Genomic DNA, 19,218 nt, shown 5'->3' on the forward strand with positions numbered 1-19,218 from the left:
AAATAATCCCATATGCTTTTGCTGGGAACATGCTAGAGCTGATACCTCTGTTTCCAAAACACCCAGTTCTCTGGGTTCTCACCTGTTAAAGGCTGTTTATCTAACTTGCAGAAGGAACATTTAGTTTGGAAAATGTCAAGTGCAGTAAGTATTTGGATGGTAATAGCAAAAGAATCTCATATTGAATTCTTCTTTATTCCAGGAGTACAAACGCAAGTTAGCCAGAGTGTCCCAAGTACGGAAAGAACTCAGGTCACGGATCCAGAACCTGCCTGATCTCTCTCGACTTCCCAATGTCACGGGCAGCCACGTACACCTACCGTTTGCAGGAGACATCTACAGTGATGATTGATCAGCAGAACATCTCCCCATAACCTCTGCTTTTCTGTGAAATGAGGGGTAGGCCAGACCGATCGATACTCTTGTAGTATTATTTTTGTATATTGTTGCAGAGTGTCAGTAAAAATACTTTAATAATTTATAAAAAATGGTTTAAAAAGTTGATTTGTTTACTATTTTATTGGCGAGTGAACATAAGGGTACATTTATAAAAGTGGCATCTGTGTCTGTTACATTGAAGAATGAATAATTATCTTTTGTAAAGATTTTAGTTGGGTGCCCTGTAAAAACACATGGTAAAATTTTTCTTATGTACCCTGTATTTAATGTAGATCAACATATAATCAAAACATAATTTTAACTTGAGACATTTCCGTTGCTAGTGAGGGAGTGAAATGTGGAAATCACAGGTTTATGTTTGCAAGAAGGTTGATGCAATTTAACGCAAAGTTAAAAGTGATCTTACTGTCCATTACATTTAAATTACCCACTCCCAAAATAATGTGGGTTTTTCTGAAGTAAATGTTAATAACCAGTTTTCTATTGGAAAATACAAATCACGTTACACTGAGCCGATCTTCAAATTACTCAAAATACTGCAATATTTTTGTATAATTTACAAGTCAGCATGTAGAAACTATACAATTGACCAGTTTAATTATGTTTCAAAATTGTAGCTTTTTACAGCTGCTTAGTTTCTAAATCGAGGGACCATTCATTTGTGATCTAATCCCTTTCTGGAACATCTGTTTCCATCTAAAAAGGTTAATCCCAGAAATGTGAAGCCATTTTACAGTTTTAATTAAATTGAAAGGTCATTCTCTAAACTGTCTCAATTGCTAAATGCCCATTATTAAAATTTGACAATGTACCATCCATACATGCAGCAAGATGATGATACAGCTGTACTGTACATCACCTTCCCCTAAGAAGCCCTGGAGGCCAGCATGGGCTACCACCTCCTCACCTTCACCTGCTCCAGCAAATAGTTCTAGATCTCGATCATCTTTTTGTCACACAACAGGAGGAGACAGCTCAGATCTGTGTATAAGTCACACAGCAGAAATTTACCGCCCAGTTATAAACTCTTTTGCATGGCATAAATGTGGTATTTGTCTGGGAACAGTTGAATTTGTGAAGAACCCTTGTTTCCATATTAGTCATCAGCTTTTAAGTTCATTTATATACTTAAAGATACAGACAGGCATTTAGCACATTGCCAGGAAGTTTGGACTTTTCAGTCCATCAGAATGAGCCACGTAATTGTTGAATGATTTTAAAAATGCCTACCTGTACCTTTGGCATTCAGATGACCTTAAAAACCTGGGCTGCAAATGTGGATGTGTCGTGGGAGTATTTAATGATTGCATTTTGTTCATGGTTTTGCACTTCTCAGGCATTGTTTTGTACCACTTAAGTTCACAGCTTACAAGTTCAATACACCTCATATGAAAGCAATTTTTTTATGAAAAACTATTCATTCTTTTCAAAAGCCACAACAATTCAAAAGAGTCCTGGAGTGAAATTGTTGAAGATAGTTAAATGTCACTTGTTAGTGGTTTCTACAGGGCTAATCACTAGAATACTTGTTGGATGTGAATGGAGAATAATCATTCTCTTTAAAATAGATACACTTGGACATAAGCATCTCAGTCCAGTTATCTTTTCTCATGGAAGGTGCATTAATTAGACCTCAGTTAAGTACAGAAAAAGTCTGAAAAGATAATACAAGCTTGTTGACATAGCAGCCCATAGCATGCAATGTGGAATACTGATTTCCTAAAAAATTCTGACAAATAGGAGTACACAAAATAGTTCATCAGAGCTCACTAGCTGTCCAAAGATTTCTAAGTTTTGAGTGGCAATTTTCCACTCCATAGGGAAAAAAGAACTGACTGCGTTGAATCCAGAGGATTTAGTTTCTTTAAGTGTAATATGCAAAATTAAATACTTATTGACATCTTTTCAGTGTAAATTATTAAGAAAATGTTCTGAAGCAATTTTAATGTTTTAAATATTTGTGTTCTAGTATGTTAAACTCCTAAGTTCTTACACACATATATGTGCATTGCAGTTGCAGTTAAAGCTCAGTTTTGCTAAAGAATAGCACCAAATTTGTGATAAATATTAAACCAGCGTAATCTATGAAGGATTATAAAACAAGTCATAAAACAAGAAGCATAAATAGTGAGTTCATGGTTGAATTCCATCCATAGAAAGTTTAATTTGTACCCAGAGGTGATTATAAGTGCAGTGACAAGGCTTATTAGACTGCACTGAAAGATCTGTCTTGGATACTCAGAATCATAGGGAATTAAGCTTAAACAATCTTTTGCTGCCTGAATTGAAAATAGCTACAATAAAGTTGAACACTGCATTTTTTTGATCTTGCAAAGCTTTTAAAAAAGACATGACACTTTTTTCACTGGATTTATTTTTCTTGTTCATAACTCCTAGTGGTAACACTGCTTACCTGCAGATAATGTAGAACTGATAGAAGAATGAGGAAAAAAATCAACTTCTTCTTGATGTATATAAGTTTTAATTTTGAGAGAGTGTTATTTTCTGGATATATTTTTCTTTATTTTACTGTGACATTGTTTACTTCAAGGAGTTTTTCTTAGCTGGGGTTTTGGAAATGATCCCTCATAATTTGTTTGGAAAAGAGGACTTGTGAAAGACAAAGGTCACTCTTACAGCAAGTGTCATATATTAGTGGCTGAATGGTATGTTGTTTGTTTTTTTTATTTATATGGGAAAGGTATCAGGTATCAAGTAGTTAGGAGATTTACATTGTAACTGTAATAGTATAGCAGGAGATAACATGGTACGGTACAAATGCAGCCCTGTAGTGTCAAAAAATACCTCCAAAATCTCAGGTTCCAAAGCTTAATGTACGTACTTGTGACATCTCAGGAAGAAAAGAGGCTGGGTGGGGAGGATAGGGTGCCAAGGAGACAGAAGGGAGAACCTGCCTGGGTGGAAAGGTAAAGCAAACCACATGTCAGCTTTGGTCAAAACAGAAATAACTGTGAGACTGGGCAGCACAATGTTGTATCTGTTGGTGGGACTGTAGTACAGAGCTCCTTCAGGGTGTTGCCACCCTGGGAAAGAAAATGTGTGGGTATACCCTGCCTACCTCTTGTAATGTGGTCTGACTCCAGGCAAACCAGAATGCCTGCCCTACAAAAGGCACAATTATAAAATATCTGAACATTTTTCATCTAATAATAAAAAGCATAATAATTAGATTATTTGCTTCACTATATTGCACTTTTATTGAGCATTCTCTGAAAAAAAGCAAAGAGATTCCTGCAGCACTTTGCCATATGAGAATGCTTTACCTTGGAGGTCACTGGGACTGCTGTATATTCTAGTGTTAGCAGGCTCAAGCTGTGTTTTTTGCAGAATGTTTTGAAAGATATCAGGAATATTACCCCACTTCTGTGGTTTTAAAAATAAATGTGAAGTCCTTAGTTACAAAATTTACCATTCTTAGAAATTATGCTTCATTACTTCTTTTGGAAATTAGACTACAGCCTGCAGTAATATTAGCTTGTCTGATTCACTCTGTTAATGTTTGTATTAATATATTAAAGCAACTCTGTTAATCCCTAGCAACACAACCCAAACTACATGTTTATTATGTATTTTATCCAAGTAGTCTTCCGAATGTCAAACTGAGAGCTTTCATTATGATGAAAGTACATTCCTGTTCACCTGAAGTTTAAGAAGACTTAGGACTTGCGTGTTAGGACTTGTGTGTTAGGATTTGCACAGACTAATGCTGCTCTCACAAGTCAATGGTAACTCAGTCTGGTACCTCAATGATGACCTAAAATACAGATGTAGGATGCAGTAGCCGGCAGTGCAGAGGACCATGGAGGACATGGAAATCATACATAGGCTTGGTTGGCCCTCTGCAGAAGAGCCTTTTGAAATGCAAGGAAATAGATCTGTGGGTGTGGGGTTTTTCAGTGGGAAAATCAGTGAAAACCAGCACGTCTAAAATTTGATGGTTACATTTACAAATATTTAGGCCAGTTCTGCTCATTACATATAATCACAGTGACTATTCCTGCAAGTAAAGAAAGCAGACTCAAACATAGTGTCTGAAGTGAAATTTTTTTTCTAATGAATGACCAATTTTGTCTTGGCTCCCATTTCAGTGTGTCATTTATCTTGATTAAGTAGTAAATCTCTTCCATCGTGTTATTTAGGAATCTAATTCTGATTTCATATTTACAATAGTTAAGAGTATCCTACTAAGCATGATGTTTTTGTGGGAATTTGCAAAAGTTCAATAGCACTCATTACTTGTTTGCAACAGAAATAGACTCATTTGTTAAAAGCTAACAAGAAAAGTTTGAAATGTAAAGATGTTTCATTATTGTGCTTTTCTGACAGAACCTGTAATCCTTGTGTAATTTATGTCCTCAGAATAACACCTGTATGTACACTCTTTCATATTTAATAAAACATTGTTGTAAAAACATCTTTGAAAGTTATTGTTCATCTCATGGTGGGAAATGGCTTTCATGTAAACTTGCTCCCTATACTCAGGAGTCAACCTAAGATCTTATATTGATGTTGCTGAGGAAATGGTTCTTACTAATTTTGAGTTCTATTACTCTCTGTTTCGTGTGACAGTTTTTGGTGAGGAAGCAGTGCATTAAAGGATCTGACATCCTATCTCTAGAACTGTAAATTTAGTTGAGCTGGTTAAGACACGCTTGGTAACATTTTCTGTGTGGTATGACACAATTACTGCCAACGATACACATACCATTGCCACACAGAACTTGTGTGAGCTGGGAAGTAAGTCTCACTCTTATCAAATGCCTCTTTGCCAGGCTGTATGCTTAATGGAGACCCTCTTGCTCTTGCTTTACAAAGTCTGGCTGAAGTTCTGCCCTGTCTGAAATCAGTGAGGGCATTTCCTCTCGAGTTGTTCTGGCTCTTCAAACACAAGCCAGTAATATTGCCTGGCACTGGTTTGGAGGGGAGCTCAGCAAGTCTCTCACAGCCAAGTTACCCCTCAGTGTTTCACCAAGTACAGGAAGGTCACATGTCCTGAAGGAAAGAGTGCGTGACATGTTTATGTGTGTGATATGTGTCTACATATAAACCTGTGTTGTGTGGGTATGTATATTACATCTGTATTATATATTATGCATAGAGATAACATTTATATGTATGTCTCTATGCTTTTCAGTACACTGATTCTGTGAAAGTCCAGCAATAGAAAAAACCCTCTATTAAAGGCTTAGGAGTAATATTAAAGCGCTGGAGATTATTTCTACCCAGTGTTATGATGAACGCTTGTAAAACAAAGAAAGGCACGTATTGAATGACTTTTTGTCCTTTGTTCCCAAAATAAAGTCTATCAGCTCACAATAATAATCCCTTTTAACAACACATCTGGACATGTCTGACAACTCTGGTAATTCCAAAGGAAAAAATGTTTGGAGCATGACAAGAGTCTGTCTGTGTTAACAAATAGTATGCTGCAATGGTAACCCATGTGACATGCAGAACACCTGTAGCTCGGTCCCTGCCACCCAAAAAACACTTGTTTGGAGGCAGGTAGTTTCGAGCAGCTCTCCTGTGAGCCTGTGGATAGATTACCCATTAGCTTTCTCAGCACAGTGGTTGAGCTCCCCCCTTCATGTCTTTTATCCCTTATCTGTAGTTTTATCCAAAAGGAACGCACTCTTGAGACCACAAGGTGTTGTGTAAGAAGCACTGTAAACAGGGACAACGGGAAATGTGCTTTGATCTAACAAACACATTAATGCTGGGGCACCTTAAAACACAGCAGATGCCTGTGCTGGTTTCATGTAAGCCTCATGGGAAGCACAGCAGTACCTAATGTGTGTATTTTTAATAGGAAAATTTGTTGCAAAATTTGTTCCTTCAAATGCTTTTGTGCAATGCACGTTTTCTGACAACAAAACTAAGTATTTTTCCAGAGGACTGGATTGTAAATACAGCAACAGGTGAATTAATACCTACACTGGAAAAGGCAACACTCCAAGGTTTGTATTTTGATTAAACAATGGCAGTTCATTTGATCCTACATGTACATAAGAGACAAAGAGCAGTGAACCCTTCAGTTACTGTGCAAGTGTACAAGAGATATAAAAAGGTTACATGCCAATCTCTGAGACTCTTAAGTACAGTTTACAACAAACTATTCTCCTCTGCCCTGGACTGCTTCCCAGTCTGCGAAGTTATTTGCTAGTCTATTTCTTAAGCAGTGTTCACTGAGTCTGAAGGCACTTAAAGGAAGCTATTCATCAAACTAGAAAAAGAAAAAAGGAAAATAGACCTTTAAATCCAAGGATCTAAATGTTTTTAACTAATTGGCTCTTTGTCAGAGGGGAAGTGTGAAGCACCATTTGCAGAACTATCAGTGCAGTTTATATACAGAACAGGCTATAACCTCAGTCCTGAACAGTGACTTTATACTGCCCACTCTCATCTCTGTGCCAAACTTAAATGGAAAATCTTTAATCCTGACAATTAAATGATCCTGGTGGGACCATCATCAGCTTCCTTAAAGGATAAAACCCAGCTTTTAATTTTGGGCCATCAGAAACTGCAAAACATGTTCAAGATTCCCAAGCATATTGAATTGGCTATCTTCATCTCCCTCCAGCAGACAATCACTCCCCTTAGAAACAGAGCTTGCTTCTAAAAAGTATGGCTTATGCTTTCACAAAGTACAGGTTGTTAGCCTGAGTTTTAAAAAAATCACTTTGTTGACTTACTAAAAGTGGAACAATATTTATTGCTGTAATCTTTATTACTTTGAAATAATATATAACTAAAGTAAAGTCAAGAAGCTTTTGAAATCTGCCTTCTGGCTTTTCTCTTTTTCTTCTAGGTCAAGCATCCGTTTTAGCTTAGAAAAGTGAAATTTGGAGTTTCTGGGAGTCTTGGAAGCAGAGTTTGTTGCCTGTCCAGATTCACATGTCCTGAAAAACAAAAGACTCGAATGTCTTAAAGAGGAGAAATAGGAATTAACACAAAACAACTGTGAAAGCACACATATATAATTTGAGTGAAAAATAGTCAAAAGAAATAGCGTATATTCCTGTGTAAGTGAGCAGTCAGAAGTATAACTTTGTTATGCAAAATTTAAGACATATTTCAGACTAATGACACAAACATAACTGGGCATTCTTTGCACACAGTGGCTTTTCATGAGAATCTGATTTTAAAGGCTGGAAAGTTAAAACTGATCTCCTCAACCTTACCACTGAGAAATACCCTTAGTTACCAATTTTAGGTCTATTAAATGACTGATCTGAAATCAACAATATGTAATACACTCTACTTGGCAAAGTGCTGCTTTAAATAGGAAAGAGTTACCTGGAAAGTGATGAGGGACTGTTCCCTTTAGATCCCAGCCTACTGCAGCTTACAGGTGTCATTTTCTTTGCAGACTGAATTTTTATGTCTGGTGTCTTCAGGTTAGATTTGATACCTGGAGTGCCAGAATTTGGTGTTTTGCTTGCCAGAAAATCCCTGCTTTTACCATAATGTCTTGTTGTTTTGTTGCAAGATTTGCAAGTAACCAGCTATGGAGAGAAGAAAGGAAATATCAAGCTGCCTTTCAGTCTTTCCACCTTTGTGTTATAAAGCCAGTAGAAGAATTATCCAAACTCTTCTCCAAATAGCATGACACAAATTAAATATTTGCTTAAGTAAAACATGAGATACTGAAAAGTAACATACACTTCAGTATTTTAATTCAGGCTTCTTAAGCCAAACACATCCTTTGGGTTTATCTAGAAATTACTCCAATTTCCTACCAACTAATTTCAGGAGACCTGTACCTGTGAGTGTAATGTGTACAGTGAAATACAGAGAACAACCCTGTCAAGACAGAGAGATGAAACAGCACCTGAACTGGGCACATCCTATTTTGAGTGTATAAGATTCACTGAGTATACAAGAGTACCCCTATACCTTAGGTATTTGGCTAAAAAACATGACATTCTGTGTCATCTAAAGTCATTAGCATATTCTACCCCCAATGGAGTTATATTGCACACTTTTCAGGGAGACTTGAGATAAAATATTTAACCTACTGAACTCTCAAAACCAGCCATCCATTTAACTAATAACAGCAAGTCTCAGTGAACAAAGACAGGGCTGTGTATTAGGGCAGAAGTACCTACTACAATAAGGAGGACATTCTAAACAAAGGGCACTTTCTCTTCTCTGTGTACCTCTAGGCTGCAGGGAACTTCAGCAGCACAGTAAGCTGAGAGGTGCATCAGAACAGATCATGTCATGCATTCAGAGACTGTCAGATATTCCTGATATCCCCTACTGCCATGGCAACTACTCATATTAAAAGATATGAGAGTAATACAGCCAGACAACTTTCTGAGGCACCAATTAGACTGACGGAAAAACAGTTACGTGACGCTTCTGCTTAAAAAAACATACTCAAAAGACTGTCACAAAAATGTCTAAGCAGTTTTGAAAACATCTACACCAAATCATTCTTCATTTCAAAGTGTGTAAATTTAACTAAATTCAGATTGTTTAGTAAAAATTACATTTAGAGATGCTGAAATGAAACGTTTTCATTTAAGTGTTTTGACTCCCTCTAGATATTATTTTGTCAGCCTAATGAATTTAAAAAAAATAGCATTACCTTCTAGTGCTCAAGTATTGATGAATTTTTAGTTCTTCTAAATAAAATTCAGGTGGGAAAGAAACTCAGCATCACATGGTGACTTAGCACTGCGTGCAATATAAATGGAGGTGACCACTTTACAATGCAGGAATTACTGGATTAATCATAGCTCTTCACAACTAATTTCCATTCCCTGAACTGGATCAGCAGGTAACTCCAAAAAAATTTAAAGCCCTGAAACAGTCCCTGTATTATATGCCTTTTTATGGCAGAAGCACTCTAAAATCAAGTTATACTTGCTAAGTAAGGTCTCAGAGGTACAGCTTGTCACACTGTTGCTTGCTTTAATTTCCAACCACACTGGAATCTTCATTTTCACAAGTCTCAGGTATTAGATTACAGGGATCTACATTGCTAATTTTGAAAGCTGCCAGTTGCTGACAAGCATTTTAAAGACTTAAGACAAGAAGCACTTAAATCATAATCCACAGGACAAATTCAAACTGAACAGAACACAAGTACAGCAAACCATAATTACATCCCAAGATCCAGTTTAAACCCAGAGTTTAAACTGGACCTATTTAAACTGAATTTTAAACTACTCATATGAATGCATAGTGTGTTCCTACAAACACTCTCCAGCTACACAGTAAGTCTAAGAGCCCATCATAGTTTCACAGGACACTGCTCTATTCATCAGCTGCGTAAAGAGACAGTTCTTAACGTACTCTAAACAGTTTTGATCCCAGAAAAATAAAGCAAAGATTTCAGCTCACAGAATATCTTGAGTCAGAAGGGACCCACAAGCATCATCAAAGTCCAACTCCTGGCTCTGCAAAGGACACCCAAGAGTCACACCATGTACCTGAGAGCATTGTCCAAATGCTTCTTGAACTCTGTCAGGCTGTGCTGTGACCACTCCCCTGGGGTGCCTGTTCCAGTGCCCAACCACCCTCTGGGGGAAGAACCTTTCCAGATGTCCTTTCCAAAGCTCAGTGTGATCTACAATTTGGGAATGAAGCATCTTATTTTGCTCTGTGAACCAAGAACCTTGATGATATTTCCTCAGTTTAATTTTGTTTTATTGACTGTTAATTTTTGGTTTCACAAAATTTACTCCTGAAACCATGAGACTCTCATCCAAGAAAATACTAAGTGTGCCAGCAACTGCTGGGCACAATAGGTGCTTTTCTGTCTCATTTATTACAACACTCATTCACATAACATGTTTGAAAAACAGTGCATAGCTTGGCAACAACTAGCCAAATGTATACTATTATTCTTCCAATAGTAATTAAATGTCACATTCATGAGTACTTTTAGGAAAAATAACTGAAGCCTCAAGAAAAACATCAACTTGTTGAAATAACCTCTGTGGTTTAGTTTTGAAAGACTTCCTATATAATATTCAGACAAATGTAAAAAACTCTCTAAAACACAGGGTAACAATAATCTGATGTAACCATATGTCTAGTCAAATACATTAAGTAAAGCTTGTGTCAAAACATATCTACTCAGTAACTGATAAAACTGAAACAAAGGTGGTAAGCGAGCTGTTTGTGCAGCTTCTCTGGCATATGGGGTCGTGAGCTTTTTGGAGAGAAAAGCTTATTGGCCTTGTCACTGTGGTCATGATCTGTCTGCTATGAAGGACAGATTTTAAAAATGCTGTACATTAATAGAAGTCATTCCAAAAAGAAAGAAAGAGTCTTATGCTCATGAAAAAGAAATGTGTGGGCTCCTCTCCTAAGAGAAAGGTTTGTCTATCTTTTTTTTAATGCCACTTTAATTTAGGTAAATACCATGTACTTGTCAGTTCCAAATGAATGTCCTTACCAGAATGCTTCTTGACTCCCTGTACTTTCTCAAAAGTTTTGTCTGTTTCATGTTAAGTTTATGGTTCTTTGCCTCTCGTTTAAGAACTTTCTCTATCTGTGGAGTCACTTTCATCTTTGGTTTCAGGCGCACCCGGTAGCTGTCAGGAACCAGGAACTGAAAGCAGTAAGGACACACCCTTTCTAATCCATGTTCATTACCTACAGATAAATAAAGGCAAATGGATGAAACAATTATGTTTTTACAAGCAAATTTAAAATGGTGTGTTTCAATTTTAATATTACCTAGGTACATGTTCTTACGTTTGCGGTAACGCTAGAAGACAAGAGGAAGCTGAGCACAAGTCAGGCTAAGTTTATGCATGGCACAAGTTTATACAATATGAAATTGTAGATTTTCCTGAAAAAATGCAATTCCTGGCTAAAAAATTTTAACAGGAGGCTCACAATTCTGCAAGGAGCTCCATGTAGGCACAATATTCTACTAGATCAGGGACATCAAAGCCTTGTAAAGCTCTTTTCCCATTTTTAGCGTGAGATGACAGGACCTCGGGCTGGGATGAAGAAACGCTTTGAGATAAATTTCAGCCCTAATAAGAGTCTAACTCCTGCATCTGCCTCATTAGCAGCTGCTGCTGCCGGAGCTGGACTCGGGCGCCTCTCCCTAAACCCCGAGGAACACCTGGCCCTGCTCCCCGGCAATCTCGCCGCTCCTGCCGGCAGCCCCGGAACAGCCCTGCGGGGTGAGTGCAGCGGGAAGGGGAAAACGGAGGAGAAGGGCGAGCCGACGTTCCCCCTCTCCTGTCCCTCCGCAGCCTCCAGGCGCTGCTCTCCCGCGGCAGGAGCCTCCGCTGGAGCGCACGGGGCTCCCGGCTCGGAGCCCCTCTCCTCCGGCCGCGGTAGCACCGCCTGTGCCCGGAACCCTTCACTCGCCTCGGGAGTTGCGGAGCCTCCACCTGCGCGGGAGAGAGGGAAAGCGTCACGGCGCGGCCGCCGGCACCGGGCGGGGACACCCCGCGCGTCACCGCCTGGCTCTCCCGCCGCCCGTCCCCGCCCCGCCGCGCCTCCTTACAGCAGGAATCGCGCCTGTCCCGGGCAGGCCCCCGCCAGCCGCTCCGCCGCCGCCTGCAGCTGCCGCCGCCCCATGGCGCCGAGCGGCCGCCCCGCCGGAAGGGAAGGGCAGGGACGGGACGGGAAGGCGGGCGATGTGCAGCGCTCGGCCGAGCCCCGGCGGCGCCGCGGCCGCAGCAGCAGGGTACCGGGCTGGGGCGGGCCCGGGCGAGGGGCAGGGCCGGGCTGGCGCCGGAGGGCGGCGGGACCCCGCCTGTGGGCCCGGGGAGCGGCGGGAGCGGCCGGGGGGAGCCAAGCCCCAAACCCGCCCTGGGGAGCGCCTGGGTCCTCAGCCGTGCGAAAAGTGCTCCTCGTACGAAAGGAAACTTTTACCCTAGGGGGAAAAAGCGAGGAAGAACTGCGTTACGTTGGGGTGAGAGAGCACTGGAACAGGCTGGCCCAGGGAGGGCATGGAATCTCCCTCTCTGGAGACATTCCAGACCCACCTGGATGCATTCCTGTGTCACTCGCTCCAGGGGACCCTGCCTTGGCAGCGGGGTTGGACTCTATGATCTCCAGAGGCTTTTTAAAACCTTAACTATTCTGTGATTCTGTGGGGAAAAAAAATCCTCAAAGCCTGCAGATTTCTCTGTGAGGGGTTCTCAGGTGAAAGATCTGCAGCAGCAGCTCCGGAAACCCGACTGATGCTCAGCAGTGCTGAACTTCATCTGTCACCCTCTCTCTCTGAGGCGCCTTTCCCGTGAATTTTGGCCATTGCATATTTTGCTTTATTACTCTGCAAATATGCTCCCATTAAAAAGAAAACAAAAAAAAACCCGAAACAACCTCCCTCCCCCCCCAAAAAAAAGCCCCAAAACCAAACCCTCAGCTTTTCACCGTCTGATGTGTGTTTTATTAATTCCCTCGGCCCTGTTCATTTGCTAGACGTTTTTATCCTTTGATCTGTTGGTAATGGTGTTCGTTTAGGAGAGATACTCAGCTGAGCAGGCTTCAATATTCTATCAAAGAATTTGAATAAATATAATTATTTCTTATTTTCTGACGTGGAGTAGGTGAGGACTTTAGGAATAGAAAAGCAAGGGGGAAAAAAGGAATGTCAAGGCTTCCTTTAAGAGAATTTTACAGCACAGTCAATAAATCTGGACTTGTTAATGAAATGTTCGTAATAGCTACAATTAGGGCCTCTGCTGACTCTATTTTTTAACTGAAACTAATTTTTTCAATGAACCTTTCAATATTACATTTTTGTTGCCAGTTGCTGGCTTTTTTGATCCTAGTTTTTGAGTGAACTCTTACCTTTTCTGAGTGGAAGAGCAGGGATATCACACAATATCTATTCAAAACACAACCAGTGTTCATCATTTAACAGATTTTTTGGCAAATGAAATATTTGCATTTATTAATGCTGGAAGGGGAAAATGAAGGTGCTTTTTGAACACAGATAAGCAAAAATAATTCGGACACTTTTTTGAGCAGTGGGTCCGTTTTTTTAATTTTTGAGCACATTTGTTCCCTAGGGAAGTTGGTTGCAGAGGAAGAATGGCAAGGCAAGACAGTGCTGTGTTCTTTTCCTGCTTCTGCCTGGCAAAAGGGAAATGTGCTGGGGATTTCTTCTTTTGCCTGGAGCTGGGACCTGACTCCTCCCTGCCCCTGGAGTGGTGTAGGTGGGCCAGAGCATCTGCACCAGCACCGTGGATTAACTTCTTCTTGTGAGAACAAGTGCCTGAGTGACCTGATTAACAAGCATGTGCTGTACTTATTAAGCACTGGCTAACACAATGCAAAGGATTCATTTATATTTCACTCCCCCCTCTACCTTCACTTTCACACTCTTTTTATCCCTGCTTTTTTCTCCCTCAGTCTCTTCCAGTCTGGCTGAAATGCTTATACACTTTTTTTCTTCTGCCCCTGAGACAACACTGGGCCTTTTTTATTTTCTTAGTTTGCTGGATTTTCTTTGTGTTATAGATTATCTTTGTCCGAAAAGCAGGGCGAACAGCCACTCCCAGTGCCATTCATACCCGGGGTAATGTGCCTCATCCCGGGTCCGGTCACATGAAGATTTCCCATGTTAGGTGTGGTGCTAAATGTGCTAAACAAAGCTCTAGAGACAAGGGGGAAATGGCAAAAAACCATGGCCTCAAATTCATGGCTCTCTACAATCCCCTTCCTGCAGAACTCCTGTCAAAAAGCAGTGTTGCTGTGCATCCAGTGCTGGCAGGACCAAACCCTTAAAACCAGATAACCCTCTGATCCCCGGCACAGTATTTATGGCATCAGTGCAATGAATTCATACGCATTTCAAGGCACAACGCATTCGTTTCTACTTTTTCCTGGCTTTTGTTCACCAAAAAAAAAATCCCACGTTAGCAGAGCCATGTTACGAACTGCTTCCTGCTTCTGCTGTTTAGTGTTTTGTAGCTACCACCGCTAGCCAACAGGCTGTAAATCTTGCCCGGTGTTTTGTAACAAAGGAAAAAATAGAATGATTTGTGTTGACTTTTGGTCATCGTGTATCATTATCGATCCGGGGGAGGGCGGCGGGGAGCGCGTACCGCGTATCTGTTGCTCGCCACTGCTCCGGGAAGGCGGCGTGAGCCAGCAGTCAGTAGAGGGCAATAGAGAAATACAGTTTGTGATGCCTAAAGGATTTGAAGCCCTGATTATGTGTTTACAGAAAAGAAAAAGAAGAAAAGAAGAGCCAGGAGGATAGGTTGTTCAGTTTACTACCGGAGACCTGACTGTGACAGACCACCAAGAAAACAAAATTTTCAAAGAGAGTAAAGAAGACCTTCTGCAGCATCTGCAAGTCTCTCCTTTTTTCTTCAGAGTTGCGTAGGATAACTTAGCCAGAACTTATTGATGTCTGCATGTTCGGTGGACTCGGGAATGGACTGAGAGATGCGGAAACGTACTCTTTGGAAGATGAGGAGGCATTTCAAAGATCCTGCAGGTGACCAAGGTGAGCAAACTCACAGCTTCTCTTTCAGGTGAGATAATAAATGTTCAGTCAGCTGTATAAAAGTCATGAACAAACTGAGTGAGTGGTTGAAATTATATGAGATTTTTGCTTTTTCAGGCATGCTTGTGCAAGATTCATTTTCTCTTGGAAAAAAGAGGATAATGATGTTACAAGGATAAGCATTTCAAAGCATATGTTTTTTTGGAGACATGCTAAAACCGGTGACCTGTTTTATGTGTCATATTTTGTAATAGAACTGTTTGAAACATGCTCATCATTTTACAACGTTTGTGTGCTGTAATTCCTAGACTCTGGTTTACAGAGAAATATATAAACAAGATGTGACTATTGTTGTTCCTTTTAGAGGGGATTTTTGCTCAGCTTTTGGACGTATGTGACTTGGAGGTTTCGAGATATTTTTAAAGAGATTTTTGGATGCATGGTGGGAATGCCCTCAGGTTTTTCAAAGGCTTTGTAATCAGAAAGATATTGAGAAGTGATAACAAAGAATATAGTAATAACAAAAAGTGTTAAGCCGTAGAAATCAAGAGGGTGGCAGAGGGTTGGGAAAGCAGAAAAAAACACAAGAGACTAAGTTAGAAAATAAACATATGAAATACTTTTCCATTGCCAAGATCTCAGCTGGTGTCACCATAACACTTGGAAAATATCCTCAGGATGCTGGGAACCATTAAAGCAGTACAGATTATCAGAGGATAAACTTCCACTTCAGCTGCCACCACTATCAGAAGTGACCAATAAGAAATGTTTGGGAAATGAAAGATGAAGAATCAAAGCATTGACATTCTGGGGATATCACAGAGCAAATGCAAGGGTATCTAGAGGTCAGTCAGACAGTACCTTTTTGAAACAAAGCAGACTGATAAATAAAAGAAATAAATCATATTCTGAAACAAACTATCAGCTTTTAAAAGCTAACTAAAGTACAAGTTATCTGATGTTCCTCCTGAGCCTGGATGTATTTTGTAAGTGGTATGATAGGTAAGGCTATGACACAGTGATTTATCTGTGCCTTGAGTGCCAAAACATGTAAAAGATTAGTGTGTTTATTGTCAGTTTATACATTGTTTAGAACACTGCTCCCTTGCAGTATGTACCTGAGGGAGGTAAAAGATAACATATACAAAGCACGTCACTATTTCCCATGGGTTGGCAACCTCCATCTGATAGGGAATGGACCCAATGAATATCAGAATCCACCTGATCTTGAAAGCTACAAATTACAGTTTCCAATCTTTTCTTCCTTTTATTTAATTTCCAGTACTCTACATCTTCTTGTATACTTGTAAATCCATTCTCTCAAAATATAATAGAAATTAAAGATGGTATTAAACAAAAACCTCAGAGAGAAATATTCATGCAGTTTGATAGTGTCAACTCTTCTTTAAAGCAATCTCTGGTAGAAATTATTAACATTGTATCTAAGATGTGAAGTTCTAGGGCAGTAAACATTCTCTTACAGCTGATACCTATTTTCAGTGAAATTAGGAGGGTTGCTTTTCGGTGTTATGTCTCTACAAATACAGTGGAAGGGATTTTTGTGGTGGGGAGCTACACAGGACAGCGGCTGGGGCTGAGGAATGGGAGCTACTGCTCCTTGAAGTCCAGGCCTTGCTTTGTCGCTGTGACTTTGTGGTACATTAGGCTTGTTTATGGTCAGCTCATGAAGTGGCCAGCCTGGCAGCTTGCCCATGCCAAGGGCTGGGCTGTGAATGGCAGGGTGCAGTTTGTACAAGGAGGCCCTCCTTCCATGGAAGTTATGGCAAAGGCCATCGCCGGGCTGCAGTGCCCTTCAGTACACAGACAAACATACCCCTGTGCCAGTTCTGGTTATGAGTCCTTGTCACCTTGAGTCATAACAAACTATTCCTTCATTTTCACTCACAGAACAGTTGTCTGAGAATGTTGAAATCTCAAGCCAAAGTTTCACCTGTGAAAAAGATGCTGCTAATTGATGTGTTAATTGTCATGTAAACCTCTTTGCTTAATGAGATGTGAAATAGCCCCTACTGTTAGGAATACCAATGTGCACATGAGTTTGTCCCAGGCACTTAGGGTCATTTATTGCTGTGCTGCAGCACAACCCAGGGCTGCTATTTCAGCCTCTTGCCAAAATAGAAACGTTTTACTTTCTGATGAGTCATCTGGGTTTCACTGAGATCTTGCGAGGTTCCCCCACCCTATTCTTCTTTGCTGTGGAGTCTAGGCCCTGCCCTGGAGGCCTTGCTTTTCCAGAGAAAGATGGGGTGGAACCCGCTTCAGCAGCTGTCGGCTTGGTTCCTTAATTAACTTGGAGCGGACTGCTAATGAACGATATGGAGCGTTTTCCCTGTCACTGGAGCTGAACATGCAGCATTCCTAGCCTTTTCTGGCCGGCAGTGTGGCAGAGCAGTGCTGGCAACTGAGCTGGAGTTTGCCACACATTGTGCTAAATGTTACCTGCATCAAGGCAGAAAGGGAACTAGGTCAAGCAAAGGTGGCAGCTTTAATCTATTTTCCACGTTGGTCATATTTACTTACAAACAACATAGAAGAGCTTTATGTTTCAAGAAAATATTTCCTTGCATTTTTTTCCTTCTGCTGAAAAAGGGGGTAGAGGAAGACTTCGTTTTTATTTCTTTTTGTTGTAATTTATTTCCTTTCCCTTCCCTTTTAAATCTGAATGATCTGTTCTAAGGTGGCACTGGTTTGAGCATGAGTGAGGCTGGACTAGATGACCTCTAGAGGTTTCCAGCCTTACCCTGTAATTTTCAGCAATCATGCTGTTATTTTGGATTCCTCCTAACTCCGAATTACCTGGGAGAGAGAAAACCCCCCACAACTATTTTAAGATAATTTTCTTTCCCCTGAAGTTATTATTTTAATTCATTTGAAAATGCACCAGGGAGAATAAAAGCCAGGTACTTCTAATAAATAACTGTGTTATAGAATAGTTCTTTGCAGTTGTTGGTTTCTGAGTTTTGTCATAAAATGCTTTGATTACAATGTTCAGCCTGCTTTACAGAATTGCTATTAGGCAGAAATGTAGTTAGCCGAGGGATAACTGTTTGAGGGCTGTACTCCCTGCTGCAGTTGAAAAGTGGCTTTTCACACCTGTTTATAGTATCCAAAGTTGGTCTTGTGTCTGAGAAGCTGGTGTCATTGCTGATTCTTCCAGATTTATGCTGGGTGACTCAGATGGAAAGAAGGGTGAAATATTTACTGCTAAAGTATGTGAAATAATATGAATTTGAAAAATCCATATTGCTTTTTCAGTAATCCATTTTAGCTAAATTCATTCCAAATTAAGCTGTTTGCCCAGCTGACATCCTTAATTCATCACCCTGGCTGAAACGGAGATCTTCAAAGCCATTTACTGCAGCTAAACAAACATGTCTTTCATTAGCTTCGATTATAATGCCTGATGAAGTGCACAGAGGATCTGAATCTTTAGAGATGACAATGATGGATATAATTTAGACACAGGAGAGGTAACAGAATCAGACTGATGCTTAGAGTGGGCTTTAATATCCAGAGTTTCACCGTCAAATATAGGTGGGTGGTGCAGTGCTTCTTACCTACTTCAAAACTGCTGCTGAGGCGCAGTTGTGGTGGCACAATGTATTGTACCTGCTCTAGGAAGTGAGCAGTTGAGTTTTCATTGCTGGTAATGGGGTCTTGTCCCCAAAACTTTCTCCTCTTTTAAAGGATAAACGGGATATAGCTACCTCCTCAGTGTGAAGCAGCTACAGTAAAGAGGAAGAGCTCCACGTGACACTGATTTAATTAGAATGCAGTATCATTGCCTTGGTTAGTGATGGAAAACAGGAAACTTCTTCAGCAAGGGTTGTATTATAGCTGCACAATTCCCCAGTACTGAAAGAATCTAACCTTTGTCAAGTTGGCCTGCCTGCAAGGCACTCTGCTTTCTTGTGCCCCTCAGAGACTTTGTACAGAAAACAAAACAGCAAGGGGTAGATGATTCAACGGAAGATTTCTTTTTCTAAAATCCGGAGGCCTCTGCTTAAGCATCTCAAGCCAGAAGAAGCTCACACTAGTTATATGCATCTATGTTAAACAAACATCATCAGAGTTGCGTTAACTTGTTGGTTATTTGTAGTGTGGAGAGGGGCTGATAGAATCTCTGGTCTTTTTCAAGAAGGCACACAGCCACATGTTTTTATGTATTCTTTCCATTATTATTAGATAAAGATAACAGTGCTGTTCAAGTATGGTCTGCATATTTGAACTGCAAGTCTCTTGAAAGGTCATTTCCTTAGTGAGGAAAGACTTGTTTGCCTTCTTCAGCAAAGTAATTTTAAGGGCTAGGTTGATAGCAGGGCAGACATAACAAA

General features: G+C 40.4%; 2 protein-coding genes and 1 long non-coding RNA gene across 5 annotated transcripts in view; 2 read left to right on the forward strand and 1 right to left on the reverse strand.

Annotated features, from left to right (window-relative positions):
* The window catches only part of RPRD1A (regulation of nuclear pre-mRNA domain containing 1A), a 42,761-nt gene extending 37,927 nt beyond the window's left edge, over positions 1-4,834 (forward strand). The window contains exon 7 of the mRNA XM_085052245.1: positions 203-4,834. Within this exon, the coding sequence (XP_084908371.1) occupies positions 203-352 (150 nt within the window). The 3' untranslated portion in view covers positions 353-4,834. The remainder of the gene's footprint in view (positions 1-202) is intronic.
* A 2,278-nt stretch (positions 4,835-7,112) lies between these two features.
* Positions 7,113-12,033, reverse strand: RMP24 (ribonuclease MRP subunit p24). Of its 2 annotated transcripts, XM_085052248.1 has the most exons (5): positions 11,903-12,033; positions 11,764-11,786; positions 10,832-11,031; positions 7,717-7,925; positions 7,113-7,319 (listed from the first exon to the last, which is right to left on the reverse strand). In XM_085052248.1, exons 1-5 carry the CDS (start codon positions 11,974-11,976, stop codon positions 7,169-7,171), a joined length of 657 nt encoding a protein of 218 aa, XP_084908374.1. In that variant the 5' UTR covers positions 11,977-12,033; the 3' UTR covers positions 7,113-7,168. The 2 variants fall into 2 exon arrangements, with proteins under 2 accessions (XP_084908374.1, XP_084908373.1); XM_085052247.1 differs by lacking the exons at positions 11,764-11,786; positions 11,903-12,033 and adding an exon at positions 11,116-11,605.
* LOC146441706 (uncharacterized) overlaps positions 12,020-19,218 on the forward strand; it is a 75,520-nt gene continuing 68,321 nt past the window's right edge. The window contains exon 1 of one of the 2 annotated variants that reach the window (XR_014850019.1): positions 12,020-14,863. This is a non-coding gene — a long non-coding RNA (uncharacterized LOC146441706). The remainder of the gene's footprint in view (positions 14,864-19,218) is intronic. The other variant, XR_014850020.1, reaches the window with a different exon arrangement.

The sequence above is a fragment of the Lichenostomus cassidix genome, chromosome 2 (genome assembly GCF_008360975.1).
Source record: "Lichenostomus cassidix isolate B80296 chromosome 2, HeHo_3.0, whole genome shotgun sequence".
Classification (NCBI taxonomy): domain Eukaryota; kingdom Metazoa; phylum Chordata; class Aves; order Passeriformes; family Meliphagidae; genus Lichenostomus; species Lichenostomus cassidix.

Coding starts and splice junctions, on each gene's coding strand:
- RMP24 (XM_085052248.1), bottom strand. CDS start 11,976: ATGGGGCGGCGGCAGCTGCAGGCGGCGGCGGAGCGGCTGGCGGGGGCC. Junction 11,032..11,763: donor GAGGCTCCGCAACTCCCGAG/GCGAGTGAAGGG, acceptor ATTTATCTGTAG/GTAATGAACATGGATTAGAA. Junction 7,320..7,716: donor AGTCCCTCATCACTTTCCAG/GTAACTCTTTCC, acceptor TTTGTTTTTCAG/GACATGTGAATCTGGACAGG.